The sequence below is a fragment of the Pseudophryne corroboree genome, chromosome 4, assembly GCF_028390025.1.
Source record: "Pseudophryne corroboree isolate aPseCor3 chromosome 4, aPseCor3.hap2, whole genome shotgun sequence".
Lineage (NCBI taxonomy): Eukaryota > Metazoa > Chordata > Amphibia > Anura > Myobatrachidae > Pseudophryne > Pseudophryne corroboree.
The window spans coordinates 701,397,609-701,418,390 of NC_086447.1; the positions used below are offsets into that span (position 1 = coordinate 701,397,609).

At 43.4% G+C, this 20,782-nt stretch overlaps 1 protein-coding gene across 9 annotated transcripts in view; it reads left to right on the top strand.

Moving 5' to 3' along the window:
* The window catches only part of BIRC6 (baculoviral IAP repeat containing 6), a 771,630-nt gene that overhangs the window by 414,910 nt on the left and 335,938 nt on the right, over nucleotides 1-20,782 (top strand). For all 9 annotated transcript variants that reach the window (XM_063917949.1, XM_063917953.1, XM_063917952.1 and 6 more), the window contains 2 exons: nucleotides 156-350; nucleotides 15,466-15,666. In XM_063917949.1, coding sequence (XP_063774019.1) covers nucleotides 156-350; nucleotides 15,466-15,666 — 396 coding nt within the window. The remainder of the gene's footprint in view (nucleotides 1-155; nucleotides 351-15,465; nucleotides 15,667-20,782) is intronic.

The following is a 20,782-nucleotide window of genomic DNA, read 5'->3' on the forward strand; positions in this document are numbered from 1 at the left end:
TTTCCCAGTTTTTTGTGGTAAAATTAGGTGCCTCGGCTTATATTCGGGTCGACTTATACTCGAGTATATACGGTAATTGAAATAGTTAAAAATATATATAAAATTTGTGTGTGTTCCTGATTTCGTACTTCCAATATTTTCTATTTATTTTGAAGGAGGTGTTCAACTCATCTGCAACAACATGGTGACAAGCACAAGGGCTATCGTCAATACCGCCAGAAGCATGGTATCTACAATCATGAAGTTCCTTGACTCTGGCCCTAGCAAGGCCTCTGATAACAGTTTGAAAGCAAGAGTGCTTGCTTCTGAGCCAGACAACGCAGAGGGCATACACAACTTTGCTCCCCTCGGTATGTGACTGTAACATTCTATGAGGAATTTTTAGTTGTTTGCTTCTGTGTCTAAAGATAAAGGATGTTTTCTCATGGCATTATACAAATATAGACTTACATAAATATGGATCTGTATCTAATTTTCCTCACTATATTTTACTGTGTGCAAATGTCTTGCTGACTAAATTAGCTGTAAAGAAATGGCGCATTGTCCGAATTCTTACTTGGTGACGGAAATTAAATGTCTGACCAAAACAGTATGGAGACACTGCAAACAATTGATTCCAATGATGCCTCCATTTACATGCATATTACTAGCTTGAATACAAAATGTATTTTCATGCCAAAGGGGGCAAACTAAAAACAAATTGTCTCATTTTAAAATCAAATAGTTCTCTTAACCTGACATTTCACAGGAGCTGTAATATTTAAATCATGATATAGCTACTTCAATACAAACCATGTAAGATCAGTGTCTGAATGGGTTCTGATAGGGATGCAATCAAAATGCCGGCGGTCGGTATCCTGGCGTTCAGGAGACCGATGCCGGAATCCTGACAGCTGTAATTTTGCCAACGACCGGCATCCTGAGACCTGACCCTAATTCTCACTTGGTGTGTCCACGCCATCAACAGAGGGGGCCAGCAGCGTGGCGTGTGCATCGTGCCCGCAAGGGACTCGCTGGCGGTATTCCGGCAGATGGGATGCAGCTGTCTGTATACGGACAGCCGGCATCCTGTCCGCCAGTATATTATACCGGATCTGATCTGATATTCGTAAATTCAGAGTCTTTTTTTAACTGCCATGTGAACAATTGCTCTGTCTCTGCATATTGCCTAAATCCATAAATCTACAGTGTTTTTGAGAGAGACTGCGACAAGTCATTCATTGCCTGCAAATAAATGGTTAATTACTGTGGCGCTGAGTTTAAAAGACTACAGGTAAAAAACAAACTAAAACAATATGAGGTCAGCAGTAATGACCTATCAAATAATATACACATTTACATACAGAAGATACTGGTAGGCAAACTATGATGTGATTGCAGGTGAGAGGCATAGCATGTAAATGCCTGAATGTTTGTGACTACAGTTTTAAAGCCACAATGAGTCTGATTCAGGTGCGGTTGTATAAAGCAGAGCTGCTGCTTCCATGGATGCATCAGTGATTCTTACATATGGTAATGCAGCAGGAGTGTCTGGTACAGTGATGGCTAACCTTAACACTCCAGCTGTTGTTGAACTACACATCCCAGCATGCCCTGTATCAGTTTTAGCATGGCCAGATAACAAAACTGTAGCAGAGCATGCTGGGATATGTAGTTCAACAACAGCTGGAGTGTCAAGGTTAGCCATCACTGGTCTGCTATAAGTAGACTCCTGTTGCATGAATGTGTGATCCACTGCACTGTTGGATGACTCTGCTACACCATTCGCCAACTGAGTAACCCTGAGGTTACCCAGACTGGCTGCCGCAGGTCAGTCGCTGAGGATAGGAAATCTCCGTCTGAAGGAGATCCTGGCTTCAGCACGCTCACAAAACGGAGACAGACGCCGCAAACTCCCCACCCTTAAACTGATGCAGACTATCAGTCACCTGATATCTGCATCCTTACTGCGTCCGAGGACACAGGACCCATACTGCACATGCGCAGTAATTTACTAAACATCAGCACATTGCATACTTTACCTCATTGCGACTGAAACTGGAGCAGGCCCAGTGTGCTTACTGGTAGATTGTGAGTTGTGTACACCTTATGCACTTCTTTCAGTCTTATGGAGGGTGAGGAGCATGCAGGGCGGGTGGCTGTATAAAGTATTCCTCAGGAGTGGTAGTCAGCAACAGCCTAACGTCTGTTAGACTTTGAGCTGGTATTGCAGAGTGTGCATGCGTGCTATTCGCACATGTAAAGTAAATCTGTTGACAATCTTTCACAACTGGTGGGTAGTGAAATAACACCCAAAGTTTTCTCTTTCTCTGGTTAAAAAAGTTCTCAATTTAGAAATATAAACAAAATTGGCCTCTTGGAGCCGACAGCCAGGGATGTGGTGGTGGGGGGGTGTGAGTAAATTTTATTTTTATTTCTCCTGCAAGGTCCACAGGTTATCCACAGGATAAACATTGGGATATGAGGTAGCATCAGCGGATTGGCACGAACGATCAAAGCTTTCGGCCATCCAGAATGCAACTGGCCAGTCCCCTATATCCCCACCTCCTGGCTCAGGCAATTCAGATTTTTTGTTGGTGCAGCACGATCTCAGGGCTGCGGATTTTGGCAGCCATAAGCGTATTTAATGTAATTTTGTCCGGAGCACGGGGAGAAGGTAAGGTGTCAGTTCCGCTTAGCGGGGGAGGCGCAAGACACATCTGCACTGTTTCAGGAGAAGACTACCCAACAGTAGCTGATGCGGCTGCCACCTTGGGTGCACCAGCGCAAGGCCTCAGGAATTATAGGCTCCAGGCATTTGTGTGAGGCCGCGATCCTGTGGTTGATGTCAGCAGGGGGGAGTAAGACGCTTCCCTGGTCGCCCCTACCCCAGGTTCATAACCAGTTTCTTCCGAGTTTCCCGCCATGAACTGATTTCCCACTTTCGTCTGAGACGCTGTGTATCTAAAAGGACTCAGTCGCAGCATAGGCGGCTGTGTGACTGGTGCGTTGGTGTTGGACGTCTGTGTTCACTGGGCGTTTGTGTACACTAATAGCGTCTAGGTCAGTGGTCTCCAACCTTAATTGGGGTGTGAGCTACTTTCGGAAAATAAAACCTGAAGCTACCCCCTCCCCCCAATGCGCATATGTTCCTGCGAAAGTGGGTGTGGCCTCACAACTACAAGTAATGCCCCCCCGCGTAGTGCCAGATACACAAATTATTCCCCTCAGCAGTGCCAGGTATTCAAATAATGCCTCCCAGTAGTGCCAGATACACAAATAATATCGCCAGCAGTGCCAGATACACAAATAATACCCCCTGTAGTGCCAGATACACAAATAATGCACCGTCCCCCCACCCCCCGCAGTGTCCGATACAGTGCTCCACACAGTTCTAACCCTTGCTGGCTTCTTCTACTGCCGCCGTTGCTGCTCCTCCTGTATGAGGGATCGGAAGGGGAGGGGAGCGCAGCGCGCGCCTCCTGTGAAGTCCGGAGAGCAGCTGCGGTGAGGGTGACAGAGGCGGCGGGCATTTAATATATGGTACCGGTAAGTGAGCCAATCAGAACTTGCAGTCCGGCAGCCAATTAGGTGCCGGCACTGCCGGTCCATGAGCTCTGATTGGCTGACAGCCAGCACCATATTAAAAATGAAGGGAGGAGGAGTGCCAGTGATTGCCCAAGCCCGTGCGCTCTGTGAGCTACCAAAAATACTACGGCGAGCAACGGGTTGGAGATCACGGGTCTAGATCATAGGTCTGCAAACTGGGTTCTCATTACCCCACACAGTGCATGTTTTGCACGTAACCCAGCAGGTGCACAGGTGTATTAATTACGCAGACACATTTTAAAAGGTCCGCAAGTGGAGTTAATTATTTCACTTGTGATTCTGTGAGGAGACCTGCAAAACATGCACTGTGTGGGGTAATGAGGACCGAGTTTGTAGACCTATGGTCCAGATGCACTCAGCGTTCACTAACGTATTGATCGATCCTGGAAGCGGGATGAAGTCTCCCTATATCCCACTCTCCTGAGCCGGGTGATACAGCAGTAAGGGGGTAATTCAGACCTGATCGCTAGGCTGCATTTTCTCACAGCATGCGATCAGGTCCGAACTGCGCATGCATGTGCTCCGCAATGCGCAGGTGCGTCAGACGCCTGCACTGGGCCTTGCGATCGCATGGGCGAACGCAAGGAGATTGACAGAGGGCGTTTGTGGGTGGCAACTGACCGTTTTCTGGCAGTGTCTGGGAAATACACAGGTGTGTCTAAGCGATTTCAGGGAGGGTGTCCGACGTCAATTCCGGTCCTGGACAGGCTGAACTGATCGCATCGGCTGAGTAAGTCCTGGGCTGAGCAGAGACTGCACAAAATCAGTTTGTGCAGCTCTACTACACATGCGGTTCACACACTTGCACAGCTCACATACCTTCCCCCTGTAGGCGGCGACTATCTGATCGCAGGACAGGAAAAAATCGCAGCCCACTAATCAGGCTCTAAGTCTCTATCTACCATTGAGTACGAATAGTTGGATAAGTGCCTGATGCATATGAGTCTGTAAACTATTGCTGCTGTTTCTTTCGCTGCGCGACTGAATACGTTTAATAAATATATATATAGTAATGCAGTAATATGTTTCTCCTACATACTTGAAATGTTGAAATGTATCTGTAGTTGAATATGTGCTCATATTGCTTAATATACTAATGTATAACCTGTGACTGATTGCTAATGTGATTGCTGACTTTACTATTTCTGTCAGTTTCTGTGTATTCCGATCCTCAATGCTAGTGCAAAGAAGGGAGGGATAGGATTGTATGTCACTTTAACAAGATTTAAAGTGATTTCAGTCACAGATTGTGTAGTTAACACTGTACAGGTGTGTGAATTGTTTATCATGTCTAAGAGAGGCAAGGGTGAGGAGGATACACTCTCCACAGCAGTACTAACATTCATTTGATATTTGTTTTGCAAAGCTGGGTTAACCTCTCAGGATCTGGTTCAAAATGGATTATGTCCAAATTGTTTTAGCTTTCACTAAAGCCTCCTGAATAATCCAAGGCAGGCACAGGTTCTATTTGAACCCCCATTGGCTACTTTTGCACAGACATCCAGTATAGCTGAGCGGTTAATGTCAGCTCCTATACCAGGGATAGGTTACCCTATTAGCCCTTACATGCAACATTCCCCCTGGGGTTTAGCACATCCAGTCCAGGAATCTGGAAAGTAAATCACATAGACATGAAACAACATCTTCACAGTCTGCACATTTCAGATGGGGACTCGTCGGAGAATGAAGACTCTTCACACTCCGGGTGTGCATACAGAGTCAAGGGTAACTGTCTCAGCTCAGTGGACATACATGAGCTTATTAGTGCCATGAAAGCCATTCTATCCTTAGAGGAATCTAAGGCACCTGTGTCCCAAAACGGTCAGGACTGAATTTCCTGAGTCAGAACAGCTGACGGAAATTATGCAAGAGGTGTGGGTAACACCCAGTAAGAAGTTTAGAATTCCAAAGAAATGGAATTCCCAATATCCTCTTCCATCTGGGGACTGTTTAAAAAGGGAGGTGGCTCCCAAAGTAGATACGCATGTCATTCGATTGGTGCGAAAATTTACATTACCTCTGCCTTCAACATCATTAAATGATGTCACGGATAGGAAAATAGATGGTTTTTGAAAAACTAGTTTATCCTTGTCTGGGGCTATCGTAAGACCAGCTATTGCTTCAACCTGAATGGCAAAAGCAGTGGCGGCCAGGACTGATGCATTGGAGGAGGATTTTTCATCTAGAGAGCAATATCTCATATTGCACATATTAAACAGGCAGATATTTTTATGGAAAAAGCCGCCTTGGATATGGGTACAATTGCTGCTCAAGCATCAGCCTCAGCAGTAGCAGCTCGCAGAGCAGTTTGGCTACATACATGGAAAGCTGACACAGAATCCAAGAAGGTTCTGGAGTCTTTACCAAAAAGAATATCTCCAGTAAAAGGCAAAGAATGAAACGGTATTTTGGAATCCGAAGCAAACTCCAAGAGAGTGAAGTTTCCTACCACATACAAAATCCAAGCCTAGATTTCCAGCTTTTCGGCCCTTTCGGACTCGAGGAAAAGGAAAGGGTTATGGCAAACAGGGTCAACCTGACAAGTCTGGTAAGACTAAAAAGCATTGGGCTACCAGAGTGCCGGCTTCCAAATCAGAAGATAAGCCATCAGCATGATGGTGCGGGCCACCACTTGGGGGATCCCAGGGTGGGAGGCCGACTTCTTCATTGTGCACAGATCTGGCAGCAGTCCACCACAGATGCCTAGGTGCAAGAAGCAGTATCTCTCAGTTATGTGTTTGCCTTGAAGAAGCACTCTTCTCAAAGGTTTTTTTTGTACCAGCCCATCTTCAGTGGAAATGAAGGCCAGGGCTTTGCAAGAGGTAGTTCAGAAGTTGCTTCAGTCAGGAGTGATAATTCCAGTTCCTCCTGCGCAATGAGAACAAGGTTTTTATTTCAACCTGTTTCTAGTCCACAAGCCAAATTGGTCGTTCCGGCCTATACTCAATCTCAAAGTGCTGAACAAGTACATTTGGGTGCCTCGTTTTCATACTGTTGCCTTATAGGTAATTGTCTGCACTTAGTCTAATATTAGGGCAATAGATGTTGTCTGAATCAAAATATAATTCATTATAAATAGGCGATGTTACCATAGTGGACAGTATAGTGGATATATATATAGTAAGGAATAGATATGAAATAAGTTTGAATGTATGAGGTAATGTTTAGCTGATTTAAGAGATTAGGTTTGTGTATGTGTTTATATAGATATACTGTATATTTGTGTTTTACTGCAAGATGGTAATAAAATAGTGTAGGGAACAGGTTTATTCTGCTCTAGTCATAAATAAGGCCAGAGAGGTTACAGTAAGATCAAGAGTCATTGTAGAGAAAAGGTATTAGGCCATAAATGATAATAGGTATGTGACAGAGCTCTGTTGGTCATTGGAATTCACAGGTGTGCTTACAGTAGATCAGAATCTACTGGTTTGTCTATTGTCCAGTGAATGTTAAAAGCTAGGGAGCATAAATTAACTACTATGAAAAGAGATCACATCCATTGATAAAACATTGTGTAACCGACCCCAGGAAAACTTGTCAATACAACAGAACTTTGGATGAAAAGACATTCCAGATTTTACAATACTATACTTGCTTAAGGCAGTGTGGACACCACACTTTTATGACACCATGCCTCCGTGAACAGGACACGACAGCCCAGTTCAATGTTTGTTTTATTACACCTTGGAATCTGACAAACCTATAATTACCTATTCCATTGGAAACTATGAGAATATGATAGTTTGAATTGGTAAAATATGAGATAAAAGGACCAGACTTGTAGTTAGGAGTTAGAAGGAAGAGGGAGAAGGAGAAGGAAGGAAGTCAGTCAGGAGGAGAAGTCATGGAGAACATGCAGAAGGAATGATTCTTGGGATGGCAATCTTTAACTTGCAAGTATAAATATGATAATAATTGAAACTGTTTGTGAAACTTATGTCATGTTTTATGTTATGTAACGAAGGAAACATAGCATAGCTTAATATAATTATAATTAGTATATATATCACTACTGTGTATATCTTATTCTGTACGATTTGATCTGCCTGTAAATAAAGAATCATATAAAAAGAGCGGTAATATTCAAGCTTGAACTCTCTTTAAGGAATCTTAACTTCATAATTTCATAAGTCATATATATATAAGGACTGCATATATTTATCAGCCAATTAATTTGTAAGCCTGACATAATATATTTGCAGATATATATGATAACGCATATTAATTTAAATATATCCATATATTAATAACCATATATGTTATATTGAATATTAATATTCATAAATAAGATTCCATAAATCAATATTGGCGACCATGAAGGGACTTGTTATTACTGAATCTGATTATCTGATTTATAATATTTATGAGGAGTAGCAAATGCTATAAGCTGGCTACCAAATCTGCAGAATCACGGTGGGGATGTATCTATGAAAATTTATTACCATTGTGTAATGTCAATTTTGTATTCTGTATAACCTAGGATAAATGTGTTAGTGCAATATACGTTATTTTAACTAACATAATATCTATTAGGAAGCAGCACCAATGGCTATAAGCCTGCTGGCAAAGTACAAGATCACAGTGGAATAGGTTACAAATGAGAATAAAGAATTTAAAGGCCTAGAATAGAAAATGTGCACAGTGGAAATGAGTATTTCCAAATAAATGTATAAATGTACCAGGTATTAGAGTTTAACCTTAAGACACCGGTCAATCTTAAGGAGAGGATACCGTCAGTACAAAAACAAGGAATATAAAAATTTAGCATTGTAAATGATTGCAATGTTAAAAATGCAAAAGTTTTCTGTAGCATTAAGAAAAATGCGCAGAACTGCGGCTTTAGAAGCCAAACAGAAATGTAAAGAAGAATCAGGTTCTCGTCTTCGTAAGGCGTGCCTGACCATTAATGCAAAAATGCATTCATTATTTAAGTCCCTTAAACAGAAAAATAAACAAAAAAAGTTTGGGGCAGAAGCAAAAAGCCTGGCAGATTGTAAGCAAACTGTCATGACCTCTCAGGAGGAGATAAAAGAAAGTACAAGGGAGAACATTGTAGATGTAGGTGAGACTCAGGACAGCATTGTCCATGTGCAGCACACAGAGTCTGCTATGGTCACACAGACCACCAGCAGAACAGCCTCTTTGGTAAAGGAAGAAAGTAGCAATGTGCAGGATGTGTCTATCATCAGACAGCACATTAATGTAAAGGAGGTAGCAGCAATAGGAGATGTCCCCTATACTGTTTCTAGTAAGGGGGAAGATCATTGTAACTCAGATTATGAGTATTCTGCTGAATACACTCTCAGAGTTCCCAATGTAAATGAAGAATTTGTTATGCCCTTAGGCAAAGGTGAATTGTCAGCAGATTTAAACACTGATAGCTGCAGTACAGTGCACACAGGGGTGGAGAAGTTCCCATGGTGAAAACTCCCATGGTAACCAGAGTTGAAAACCCTGAAATGTATTCACCTGGGAACATGTTTAAAGGGAAAATCCATGAAATTAATACAGGAATGCATGTTTACAAACAAAGTTCCCAAACTTTTGTAACCCCCAGACAACACTCAGAGACATCTAGTGATGGTGCAAATGTTTGCATGCTCTCAGAGAGACCACATGCAGAGTGTCATTCTGCAAACCACACACCAATTAACAATGACAAAAAGGATCACCAGGATGAAAATGTTTTTATGCACTGGCGCCATAACCATTTTATTACAGGTGTGGAAAGACAGAAAGCCCTGGGACCTGCAATACATATTTGGCAAAGTCTAACAAGTTTCTCTCCCCACAAGAATATTTTTCAGGAAATACAAGATGCTTCAAGACCAAGAAGCCATGCCAAGCAGCAAACGCTATGGTTGGAGACAGTCTGGGACCAGGCTGCATCACAAGGGAGTATGGTCACAAGTGAATACGGTAGTATCATTCCTTTACTTGTTAGATCCAATGTAGCCATTGTTTGCTTTGATGTTCCAACAGCCACAGTTTCCAAATTAAACCTGCATCATATCTGCAGCGACAATTGTGCTGCCATTGACACACAAGGTGACAGGAAAGATTGGCACAGGCCAGAAACAATTGTTTGTTTGTTATTCAATCTTTAAAGACACATTTGTAAATTCTGTACCTGATAACATGCAGCAGATAGGACAGAATGCATAGCAAGCTATGTTAAATCACTGTATAAATATCTGTGATATTCATTGTATGTCTTTTTGTTTGATTCATAGTAATCCTGGCAACCTGTATACAGAATGGTGCAAGACTCCAAAAAGACTCCAATTTACAAGCGAAAAGGTCTTCATTAACCCTTTCATCGCTGCTATCCAGCAAATTCTACATAGCATCCCTAAAGACTGATATATGGACAAATCCTCAAGGAGTTTTCCAGTTTCACAAGAAAGGGGAAGGTTTTCATTAACCCTTTCATCACAAGTAATCATTACTTGTCTTTCAAACTACATGTACACCCCCACAACAGTGTACAGCACATCTCATCACTGTGATTATACAGAACTGTCTCATCCCTTCATATACCTTAATCAAATATATATGTAAACATTTGTCTGAGATATATATATATTTTTTTTTTTTTTATATATCATTGTATTATATACCTTGTAAATATTTTATGTTTTTTTTATATTACACAGTAGATACTACCTATGCTTCCTTCGTAAAAGCTTCAAAAGTAATTAAATATCTAATACTGGATGGAATTAGATTTAGTTAAAGCCATTCCTAAATGATATTTAATATCTGTTTGAAGCAAAATTATATTCATTTATTGTATTGATAGGATGTTACTATATACACATCAAAAGCATTTTAAATAATTATTAGTTAAAATATAGGTAGGATAGGAAACGCCTTTATATGGGTTAAACTGGTATAAGGTTATTTAAGATTGAGATGTATAAATAGGTTCGAGGTAGAATAAGGAGACTTAAGACTGCATGGTAATTTATTCAGTGAGGAAATACAGAACAGAGTAGGTGTACTACTCACAGCCATTTGTGGTACTATTGCCCGAAGACAATTAAGACCTACTATTAACAAGGAAAGAAAGAAAGAAAGAGAAAAAAAAAAGACTGTTTCATATATGCCTGTTCTATTCAAAATCACAACCTGTTTGTGCAAAAGCAATATGGACACTTGTCACAACTGCGGCATTGGAAAAACATTTAAAGGACGCACAAGGCTAAAGACCATTACTGAGGGTCGTCACAAGTACTGAATGTTCAAGACACAGCACTCGACGTACACAGCCCTCTGCCTCAAACAGCGAAATGGCAAGCAAAGGAGCAGCTGCTATGAAGAATTCTACTTCAACTGCCTTCATGATGCAAACGTAATACGTCTCCAATGGCAAGCAAACCACGCAGATGACATTACTCTCCCAGTAAATTGCTACAGCCAAGAACAGCAAAAATGTCCAAACGTACTGATCCAGATACAGAAAAAAAGGTCTACAATTGGGCTATGGTATTCCAAATGTCTGTAGAAATTAGTTTTCCTCATGAATACTGAATAAAAACCTCAGTCTTGTCTGCTTTAGTTAAAAGTAAAAGTAGAATAAGGTTAGGTAAGCTAAGAATTTTTATAGATTTTTAAAATCACAATGGTTATTATTATTACACTTATGGTATATATTAGGGTTACAACAAAAGTTATGTTTTGAAGAAATATTTTGAAATGTATTTGGAAGCAATTACGCTAGTTTAATGTGTGGCCAATCAAAATAATTTCTCATGGCCACAAGGGGGCGACTGTTGCCTTATAGGTAATTGTCTGCACTTAGTCTAATATTAGGGCAATAGATGTTGTCTGAATCAAAATATAATTCATTATAAATAGGCGATGTTACCATAGTGGACAGTATAGTGGATATATATAGTAAGGAATAGATATGAAATAAGTTTGAATGTATGAGGTAATGTTTAGCTGATTTAAGAGATTAGGTTTGTGTATGTGTTTATATAGATATACTGTATATTTGTGTTTTACTGCAAGATGGTAATAAAATAGTGTAGGGAACAGGTTTATTCTGCTCTAGTCATAAATAAGGCCAGAGAGGTTACAGTAAGATCAAGAGTCATTGTAGAGAAAAGGTATTAGGCCATAAATGATAATAGGTATGTGACAGAGCTCTGTTGGTCATTGGAATTCACAGGTGTGCTTACAGTAGATCAGAATCTACTGGTTTGTCTATTGTCCAGTGAATGTTAAAAGCTAGGGAGCATAAATTAACTACTATGAAAAGAGATCACATCCATTGATAAAACATTGTGTAACCGACCCCAGGAAAACTTGTCAATACAACAGAACTTTGGATGAAAAGACATTCCAGATTTTACAATACTATACTTGCTTAAGGCAGTGTGGACACCACACTTTTATGACACCATGCCTCCGTGAACAGGACACGACAGCCCAGTTCAATGTTTGTTTTATTACACCTTGGAATCTGACAAACCTATAATTACCTATTCCATTGGAAACTATGAGAATATGATAGTTTGAATTGGTAAAATATGAGATAAAAGGACCAGACTTGTAGTTAGGAGTTAGAAGGAAGAGGGAGAGGGAGAAGAAGAAGGAGAAGGAAGGAAGTCAGTCAGGAGGAGAAGTCATGGAGAACATGCAGAAGGAATGATTCTTGGGATGGCAATCTTTAACTTGCAAGTATAAATATGATAATAATTGAAACTGTTTGTGAAACTTATGTCATGTTGTTTTATGTTATGTAACGAAGGAAACATAGCATAGCTTAATATAATTATAATTAGTATATATATCACTACTGTGTATATCTTATTCTGTACGATTTGATCTGCCTGTAAATAAAGAATCATATAAAAAGAGCGGTAATATTCAAGCTTGAACTCTCTTTAAGGAATCTTAACTTCATAATTTCATAAGTCATATATATATATAAGGACTGCATATATTTATCAGCCAATTAATTTGTAAGCCTGACATAATATATTTGCAGATATATATGATAACGCATATTAATTTAAATATATCCATATATTAATAACCATATATGTTATATTGAATATTAATATTCATAAATAAGATTCCATAAATCAATAATATGGAGACTTTTCGTCCATTGTTTTGGCCATGGAGCCGGAGTATTTTATGGTATCTCTGGATATCCAAGTTGCTTATCTACATTTTCCTATAGCACTGTCCCATCAGCGCTATCTCAGGTTTGTTATCCTCCAGCAACATTTTCAGTTTCATGCCCTACCATTTGGACTGGCCACAGCTCACAGAGTGTTCACCAAAATTATGGCGGCTTATATCTGTCAATAGGTGATAAGGATTTTTCCATACCTCGACGATTTATTAATCCTGGCACATTCTCAGGAATTGCTTCAGTGTCATCTGCAACAGACAATAGCTTGTTTGTAGAGACACTGTTGGCTCATAAATTTGATCAAAGTCGTCCCTGGTTCCATCACAACGGATGACTCACTTGGGGGCTGTGTTGGATTTGAGTCTTCAGAGAGTAATTTTACCTCTGAACAAAATATCCAAAATTCAGACGAGGGTCCAGGAGCTGCTACACAATCAAATCTATGGTGTCGACATTTGACATGGTGGAGTATGCTCCGTTCCATTCGAAGCTTCTACAACGTCTGATCCTTTCCAAATGGAATGGGTTACATCAGACAATAAAAACACTGACTATTGTCCTTCCTCTGGAAGTAAGGAGGTCATTAGCCTGGTGGGTACAGACATCCCATCTAGACAAAGGGGGACCCTTTTGGATATCAGATTGGATACCAGTCTAAATTCGCTCGGACAATGCATCGGCAGTAGCGTACCTCAATCATCAGTGCGGAATTCACAGCCAGAATGCAAGGGAGGAGGTATGTCGCACGTTAAAATGGGCAGAACTTCATCATCCAGCCTTGTCTGCAGTGTTCTTTCCGGGAGTCCTAAACTGGGAAGCGTATATTCTCAGTCGACACGCCATTCATGCAAACGAATGGGCGTTGCACTCGGAGGTATTCCAAATTCTGGTAGACAAATGGGGGTTACCGGAGATAAATCTCATGGCGTTCCATCAGGACAACAAAGTTCCCGCATACGGGTCAAGAACAACGAACCCCAGAGCAATGTTTGTGATTGCCCTGTTAGTGAGATGGGACTTTCGTCTGGCCTATGTGTTTCCACCAATCGCCCTGTTACCCAGGGTAATGCAAAAGGTAAACCAAGGAAAGGGCGCCGTGATACTTATAGCTCCGGCTTGACCCAGAAGACATTGGTACACAGATCTGCAGGGGATGTTGATGGATGCTCCATTCCTACTCCCTCAATGTCCAGATCTACTGTCTCACGGTCCTTGCTATCACAAGCACCTAGATTGACTGTCTTTTATGGCGTGGCTCTTGAGAATTCCATCCTGAAAGCAAGAGGATTCTCACAACAGGTAATTCAAACAATACTCAGAGCAAGGAAACCTTCCTCAGCTCGGCCTTATGAGGTGCAGAGCCATTTCCCCGCTGCAGGACCACCATCCTGAGGGGTGGTTGTTTAGCGGAGCACTGCGCCTTGGCTGTCGCAGCACACTGCACACCCCTAACGCTGCCTGAAGGTGACATCGGTGGTGAGTACAAACCGGGGGCCCTGCTGGGGGGGAGGGAGGGGGGGGGGGAATCCTACGGGTCAAAGTGCGGCTGACCACGGGAGCGGCGTACGGGACAGTCCTGGGGGGCGGGGGAGCTACATCAGAACGGAACCTGAGGTGTTTTGGCGCTTTCCTCTGCTTACTGCAGCCATATACAGCACACACAGTGCTTACTTACTCCTCAGCCACACTGGATATTTGGTACAGGGTATAGCATAGGGGGAGAGCCGCTTGTGTACACTATCTGGCTCCTATTTAGGACTGCATTTATTAGTGTTTACTGTGTTTTAAGAAGCTGACAGCCTCACTGGGGCTGTGCAGCTCAGGGTGTGCTGGTGTCCTCTCTCTCTCTCTCTGTGTGTGTCTCCTCTCACATACTGTAGGGATAACTGTGTGTATGTGAAACATGGGTAAACACAAGCTGTGCAGTGTATGTCACACTAGATTCTCCATTATCTACTGATTCTGTTTCATGTGAACAAGGCAGTCAATATTCACAAATCAGTGAAGGGGCTGGGGGAGAGGGTCCAAAGCCCCACTGGTTAGGGTCTCTTAAAATGATGATGTCAGATATGTCATCCCAGCTGACTGCTAATGTGCAGAAGACTCAGCTACTACAACAAGCTGTTGCAGATTTGGCTGCTATGGGCAGATGCACAGGCCCCCCTTCCCTCATGCAGGTCCACAGAAGCATGGTTTACCTGCTCTACTCCAGTGGGGAGGAGCCAGCAAATCCATTTGAAGAAATTTAAAGTGCGCTGGCTCCTTTGGACCCCTGTCTGTACCCCATTGTACTAGATTCCCCTATATCCCTTATGGACTGCGATAAAAGGATTTACCGGTAGGTATTAAAATCCTAATTTTTTTCTTTGTAAGCCTACCATAGTCCACTTTTCTCCATTTTTGATGGCCAAATGTCTACCTGTTCGTATTTTATTCATGCTTAATTGGCCTTCTGTATTCTTCTAACTGTGAATATGCATGCATTTGTTACTACTATGCTTATTCAATGATTTATACATTGCTTCAATAATACAATTTTAAAAAATGAAGACCATTAGATGTACAGTATTTCATATGTGCAAATAAAACTTTTTATGACAATAGCAGTAAGAGTGAAAAAACTTAAGTTTTGATTGGGTATTCAACTGGTTGCTATGCACATCACCAATAATCGCTCATATTTTCCTCCTGTACTAAATACATACCTTTTTTTTTTTTTACTGTAGGCACTATCACTTCAAGTAGTCCTACTGCTCAGCCTGCGGAAGTTCTGCTACAAGCCACCCCACCCCATAGGAGAGCGCGATCTGCTGCCTGGTCATATATCTTTTTACCAGAAGAAGCCTGGTGTGATCTGACCATTCATTTACCAGCAGCTGTGCTGTTAAAGGAAATACATATCCAGCCTCACCTTGCTTCTCTTGCCAGTAAGTAGCTCTATGACCACTTTGCTTTTTGTTGCGAAAATATACCCTGATTCGAAGCTAATGTTTTCCGAACTGTTTAAAATAATTTCTCTAACGTCCTAGAGGATGCTGGGACTCCGTAAGGACCATGGGGATAGACGGGCTCCACAGGAGACATGGGCAGTTTAAGAAAGACTTTGACTCTGGGTGTGCACTGGCTCCTCCCTCTATGCCCCTCCTCCAGACCTGTTTGATACTGTGCCCAGTGGAGACTGGGTGCATTTCAGGAGCTCTCCTGAGTTTCCTGTAAGAAAGCATTTTTTGGGGGTTTTTTATTTTCAGGGAGCCTTCTGGCAACAGACTCCCTGCATCGAGGGACTGAGGAGAGAGAAACAGACCCACTTCTCTGAGTTTCAGGGCTCTGTTTCTTAGGCTACTGGACACCATTAGGTCCAGAGGGATCGGTACGCAGGTCTCACCCTCGCTGTCAGTCCCAGAGCCGCGCCGCCGTCCTCCTCGCAGAGCCGGAAGAAAGAAGCCGGGTGAGTATGTGAGGAAAAGACCATCTGAGGCGGCAGAAGACACCTTGATCTTCACTGAGGTAACGCACATCACGGCAGCTGTGCGCCATTGCTCGCCTTCACCTCACACACCTCGGTCACTGTAAAGGCGCAGGGGGGCGCCCTGGGCAGCAATATAAACCTCTCTTATGGCAAATACACATATATACATATACATGTACAGCTGGGCACTGTACATGTATATAAGGAGCCCCCGCCATGTTATTGGAAAATTTGAGCGGGACAGAAGCCCGCCGCCGAGGGGGCGGGGCTTCTCCCTCAGCACTCACCAGCGCCATGTTTTCTCCACAGCACCGCTGAGAGGAAGCTCCCCGGACTCTCCCCTGCTTGACACACGGTGAAAGAAGGGTTTTTAAAGTAGAGGGGGGGCACATAATTGGCACATATATATATACAACAACAGCGCTACTGGGTAAACATACTGTGTTTTCTTTCCTGGTTCATTTAGCGCTGGGGTGTCTGCTGGCATACTCTCTCTCTGTCTCTCCAAAGGTCCTGGTGGGGAACCTGTCTTCAGAAGAGCTTCCCTGTGTATGTGTGGTGTGTCTGTATGTGTGTGTCGACATGTCTGAGGTTGAAGGCTCACCTAAGGAGGAGGGGGAGTGTATGAATGTTAGGTCTCCGTCGGCAGTGCCGACACCTGACTGGTTGGATATGTGGAATGTTTTAAGTGCTAATGTTAATTTATTGCACAAAAAACTAGACAAAGCTGAAGCTGGGGTACAGTCAGGGAGTCAACCCATGTCTGTCCCAATATCGCCTGGACCTTCGGGGTCTCAGAAGCGCCCACTATCCCAAATAGTTGACACAGATACCGACACGGATTCAGACTCCAGTGTCAACTACGATGATGCCAAATTACAGCCAAAGGTGGCTAAATGTATTCGATATATGATTATCGCAATAAAAGATGTTTTGCATATCACTGAGGAACCCCCCTGTCCCTGACACGAGGGTACACATGTATAAGGAAAAGAAACCTGAGGTCTCCTTTCCCTCCTCACATTAGCTGAACGAATTATGCGAAAAAGCGTGGGAAACTCCAGACAAAAAACTGCAGATTCCCAAAAGGATTCTGATAGCGTATCCTTTCCCGTCGCAGGACAGGATACGGTGGGAATCCTCCCCTAGGGTAGACAAAGCTTTGACGCGCTTATTAAAAAAGATAGCGCTTCCATCCTAAGATACGGCTACCCTCAAGGATCCTGCTGACCGCAAGCAGGAGGTTACCTTGAAGTCCATTTACACACATTCTGGTACGTTACTCAGACCGGCTATTGCGTCGGCCAGGATTTGTAGTGCTGTAGCAGCATGGACAGATTCCTTATCAGCGGAAATTGAGACCCTTGATAAGGATACCATTTTAATGACCCTAGGGCATATAGAAGATGCTGTCTTATATATGAGGGATGCTCAAAGAGACATTAGTTTACTGGGTTCCAGGATAAACGCTATGTCTATTTCTGCTAGGCGTGTCTTATGGACCCGACAGTGGACAGGTGATGCCGACTCCAAGAGACATATGGAGTTGTTGCCTTACAAGGGTGAGGAATTGTTTGGAGAGGGCCTCTCGGACCTCGTCTCCACGGCTACGGCAGGTAAATCAAATTTTTTGCTATATATTCCCTCACAATCTAAGAAAGCGCCTCATTATCAGATGCAGTCCTTTCGTTCCAATAAAAGCATAAGAGTACGTGGATCGTCCTTTCTTGCCAGAGATAAGGGCAGAGGGAAAAAGCTGCACAACAGAGCTAGTTCCCAGGAACAGAAGTCCTCCCCGGCCTCTGCAAAATCCACCGCATGACGCTGGGGCTCCCCTGAGGGAGTCCGCTCCAGTGGGGGGCACGTCTTCTACTGTTCAGCCACATCTGGGTCCACTCACAGGTGGATCCCCGGGCAATAGAAATTGTTTCCCACGGTTACAAGCTGGAATTTGAAGAGGTGCCTCCTCGCCGGTTTTTCAAATCGGCCCTACCGAAAAAACTCCTGGAAAGGGAGATAGTGTTACATGCGATTCACAAATTGTGTCTTCAACAAGTGGTGGTAGAGGTTCCCCTGCTTCAAAGAGGGCAGGGGTACTACTCAACTCTGTTTGTGGTCCCGAAACCGGACGGTTCGGTCAGACCCATTTTGTATTAAAATCCTTGAACCTTTACTTAAAACGGTTCAAGTTCAAGATGGAATAGCTCAGAGCGGTCATCGCCAGCCTAGAAGGGGGAGATTTTATGGTATCTCTGGACATAAAGGATGCATACCTGCATGTTCCCATATATCCTCCTCATCAGGCGTACCTGAGATTTGTGGTACAGGATTGTCATTACCAATTTCAGACGTTGCCGTTTAGGCTTTCCACGGCCCCCGAGAATTTTCACCAAGGTAATGGCGGAAATTATGGTGCTCCTGCGCAAGCATGGTGTCACACTTATCCCGTACTTGGACGATCTCCTCATAAAAGCGAGATCACGGGAGAAGTTGCTGAACAGCATATCACTTTCACTGAATGTGTTACAGCGACACGGCTGGATTCTCAATATTCCAAAGTCGCAGCTGAATCCTTCAACTCGTCTGCCCTTCTTGGGCATGATTCTAGACACAGACCAGAAGAGGGTTTTTCTTCCGACGGAAAAAGGGCAGGAACTCATGACTCTAGTCATGAACCTGTTGAAACCAAAACAAGTGTCAGTACATTATTGCACTCAAGTTCTGGGAAAGATGGTGGCAACATACGAAGCCATTCCATACAGCAGATTCCATGCAAGGATCTTCCAATGGGACCTATTGGACAAATGGTCCGGGTCACATCTGCAACTGCATCAGCGGATCACCCTGTCCCCCAGGGCCAGAGTATCTCTCCTGTGGTGGCTGAAAAGTGCTCACCTTCTAGAGGGCCACTGGTTCGGCATTCTGGACTGGATCCTGGTGACCACGGACGCGAGCCTCCGAGGTTGGGGAGTAGTCACACAGAGAAGAAATTTCCAAGGCCTTTGGTCAAGTCAAGAGACTTGTCTTCACATCAACATCCTGGAACTAAGGAACATATACAACGCCCTACGTCAAGCGGAGATCTTACTTCGAAATCGACCAGTTCTGATCCAGTCAGACAACATCACTGCAGTAGCTCATGTAAACCGCCAAGGCGGCACAAGGAGCAGAGTGGCGATGGCGGAAGCCACCAGAATTCTTCGCTGGGCGGAGAATCATGTAAGCGCTCTGTCATTCCGGGAGTGGGCAACTGGTAAGCAGATTTCCTCAGCAGACAAGATCTGCATCCGGGAGAGTGGGGACTTCATCAGGAAGTCTTCGCGCAGATTGCAAGTCGGTGGGGACTTCCCCAAATAAACATGATGGCATCCAGTCTCAACAAAAAGCTACAAAGGTATTGCGCCAGGTCAAGAGACCCTCAGGCGGTAGCTGTGGACGCCCTAGTGACACCGTGGGTGTTCCAGTCGGTATATGTGTTTCCTCCTCTTCCTCTCATACCCGAGGTGTTGAGGATAATAAGGAAAAGAGGAGTGAGAACAATTCTCATTGTTCCGGATTGACCACGAAGGACCTGGTATCCGGATCTGCAAGAAATGCTCACAGAAGATCCGTGGCCTCTTCCTCTAAGGCAGGACATGTTACAACAAGGTACCTGTCTGTTCCAGGACTTACCGCGGCTGCGTTTGACGGCATGGCGGTTGAACGCCGGATCCTAGCGGAAAAGGATATTCCGGATGAGGTCATTCCTACGCTAATAAAGGCTAGGAAGGACGCGACGTCTAAACATTATCACCGAATATGGAGAAAATATGTTTCTTGGTGTGAGGCCATGAATGCTCCTACGGAAGAATTCCATCTAGGCCGTTTTCTTCACTTCCTACAAACTGGAGTGAATTTGGGCCTAAAATTAGGCTCCATTAAAGTTCAGATTTCGGCCTTATCCATTTTCTTTCAAAGGGAATTGGCCTCTTTACCTGAAGTACAGACTTTTGTGAAGGGAGTACTGCATATTCAGCCTCCTTTTGTACCTCAGGTGGCGCCTTGGGACCTTAATGTGGTGTTAAGTTTCCTTAAGTCAGATTGGTTTGAACCACTTAAAACAGTGGAGTTGAAATATCTCACTTGGAAGGTGGTCATGTTGTTAGCCTTGGCTTCGGCTAGGCGAAAATGGAAAATGGCGGCTTTATCACATAAAAGCCCCTATCTGGTTTTCCATATGGATAGAGCGGAGTTGCGGAACGGTCCTCAATTTCTACCTAAAGTGGTCTCATCCTTTCATATGAACCAACCTATTGTGGTGCCTGTGACTACTCGTGAGTTGGAGGATTCCGAGTCCCTTGATGTGGTCAGGGCTTTGAAAATTTACGTGGCCAGAACGGCTAGGATCAGAAAAACAGAAGCACCGTTTGTCCTGTATGCAGCCAACAAGGTTGTCGGCCCTGCTTCAAAGCAGACTATTGCTCGCTGGATCGGTAACACGATCCAGCAAGCGCATTCTACGGCAGGATTGCCGTTACCAAAATTGGTTAAGGCCCATTCCACTAGAAGGTGGGCTCGTCTTGGGCGGCTGCCCG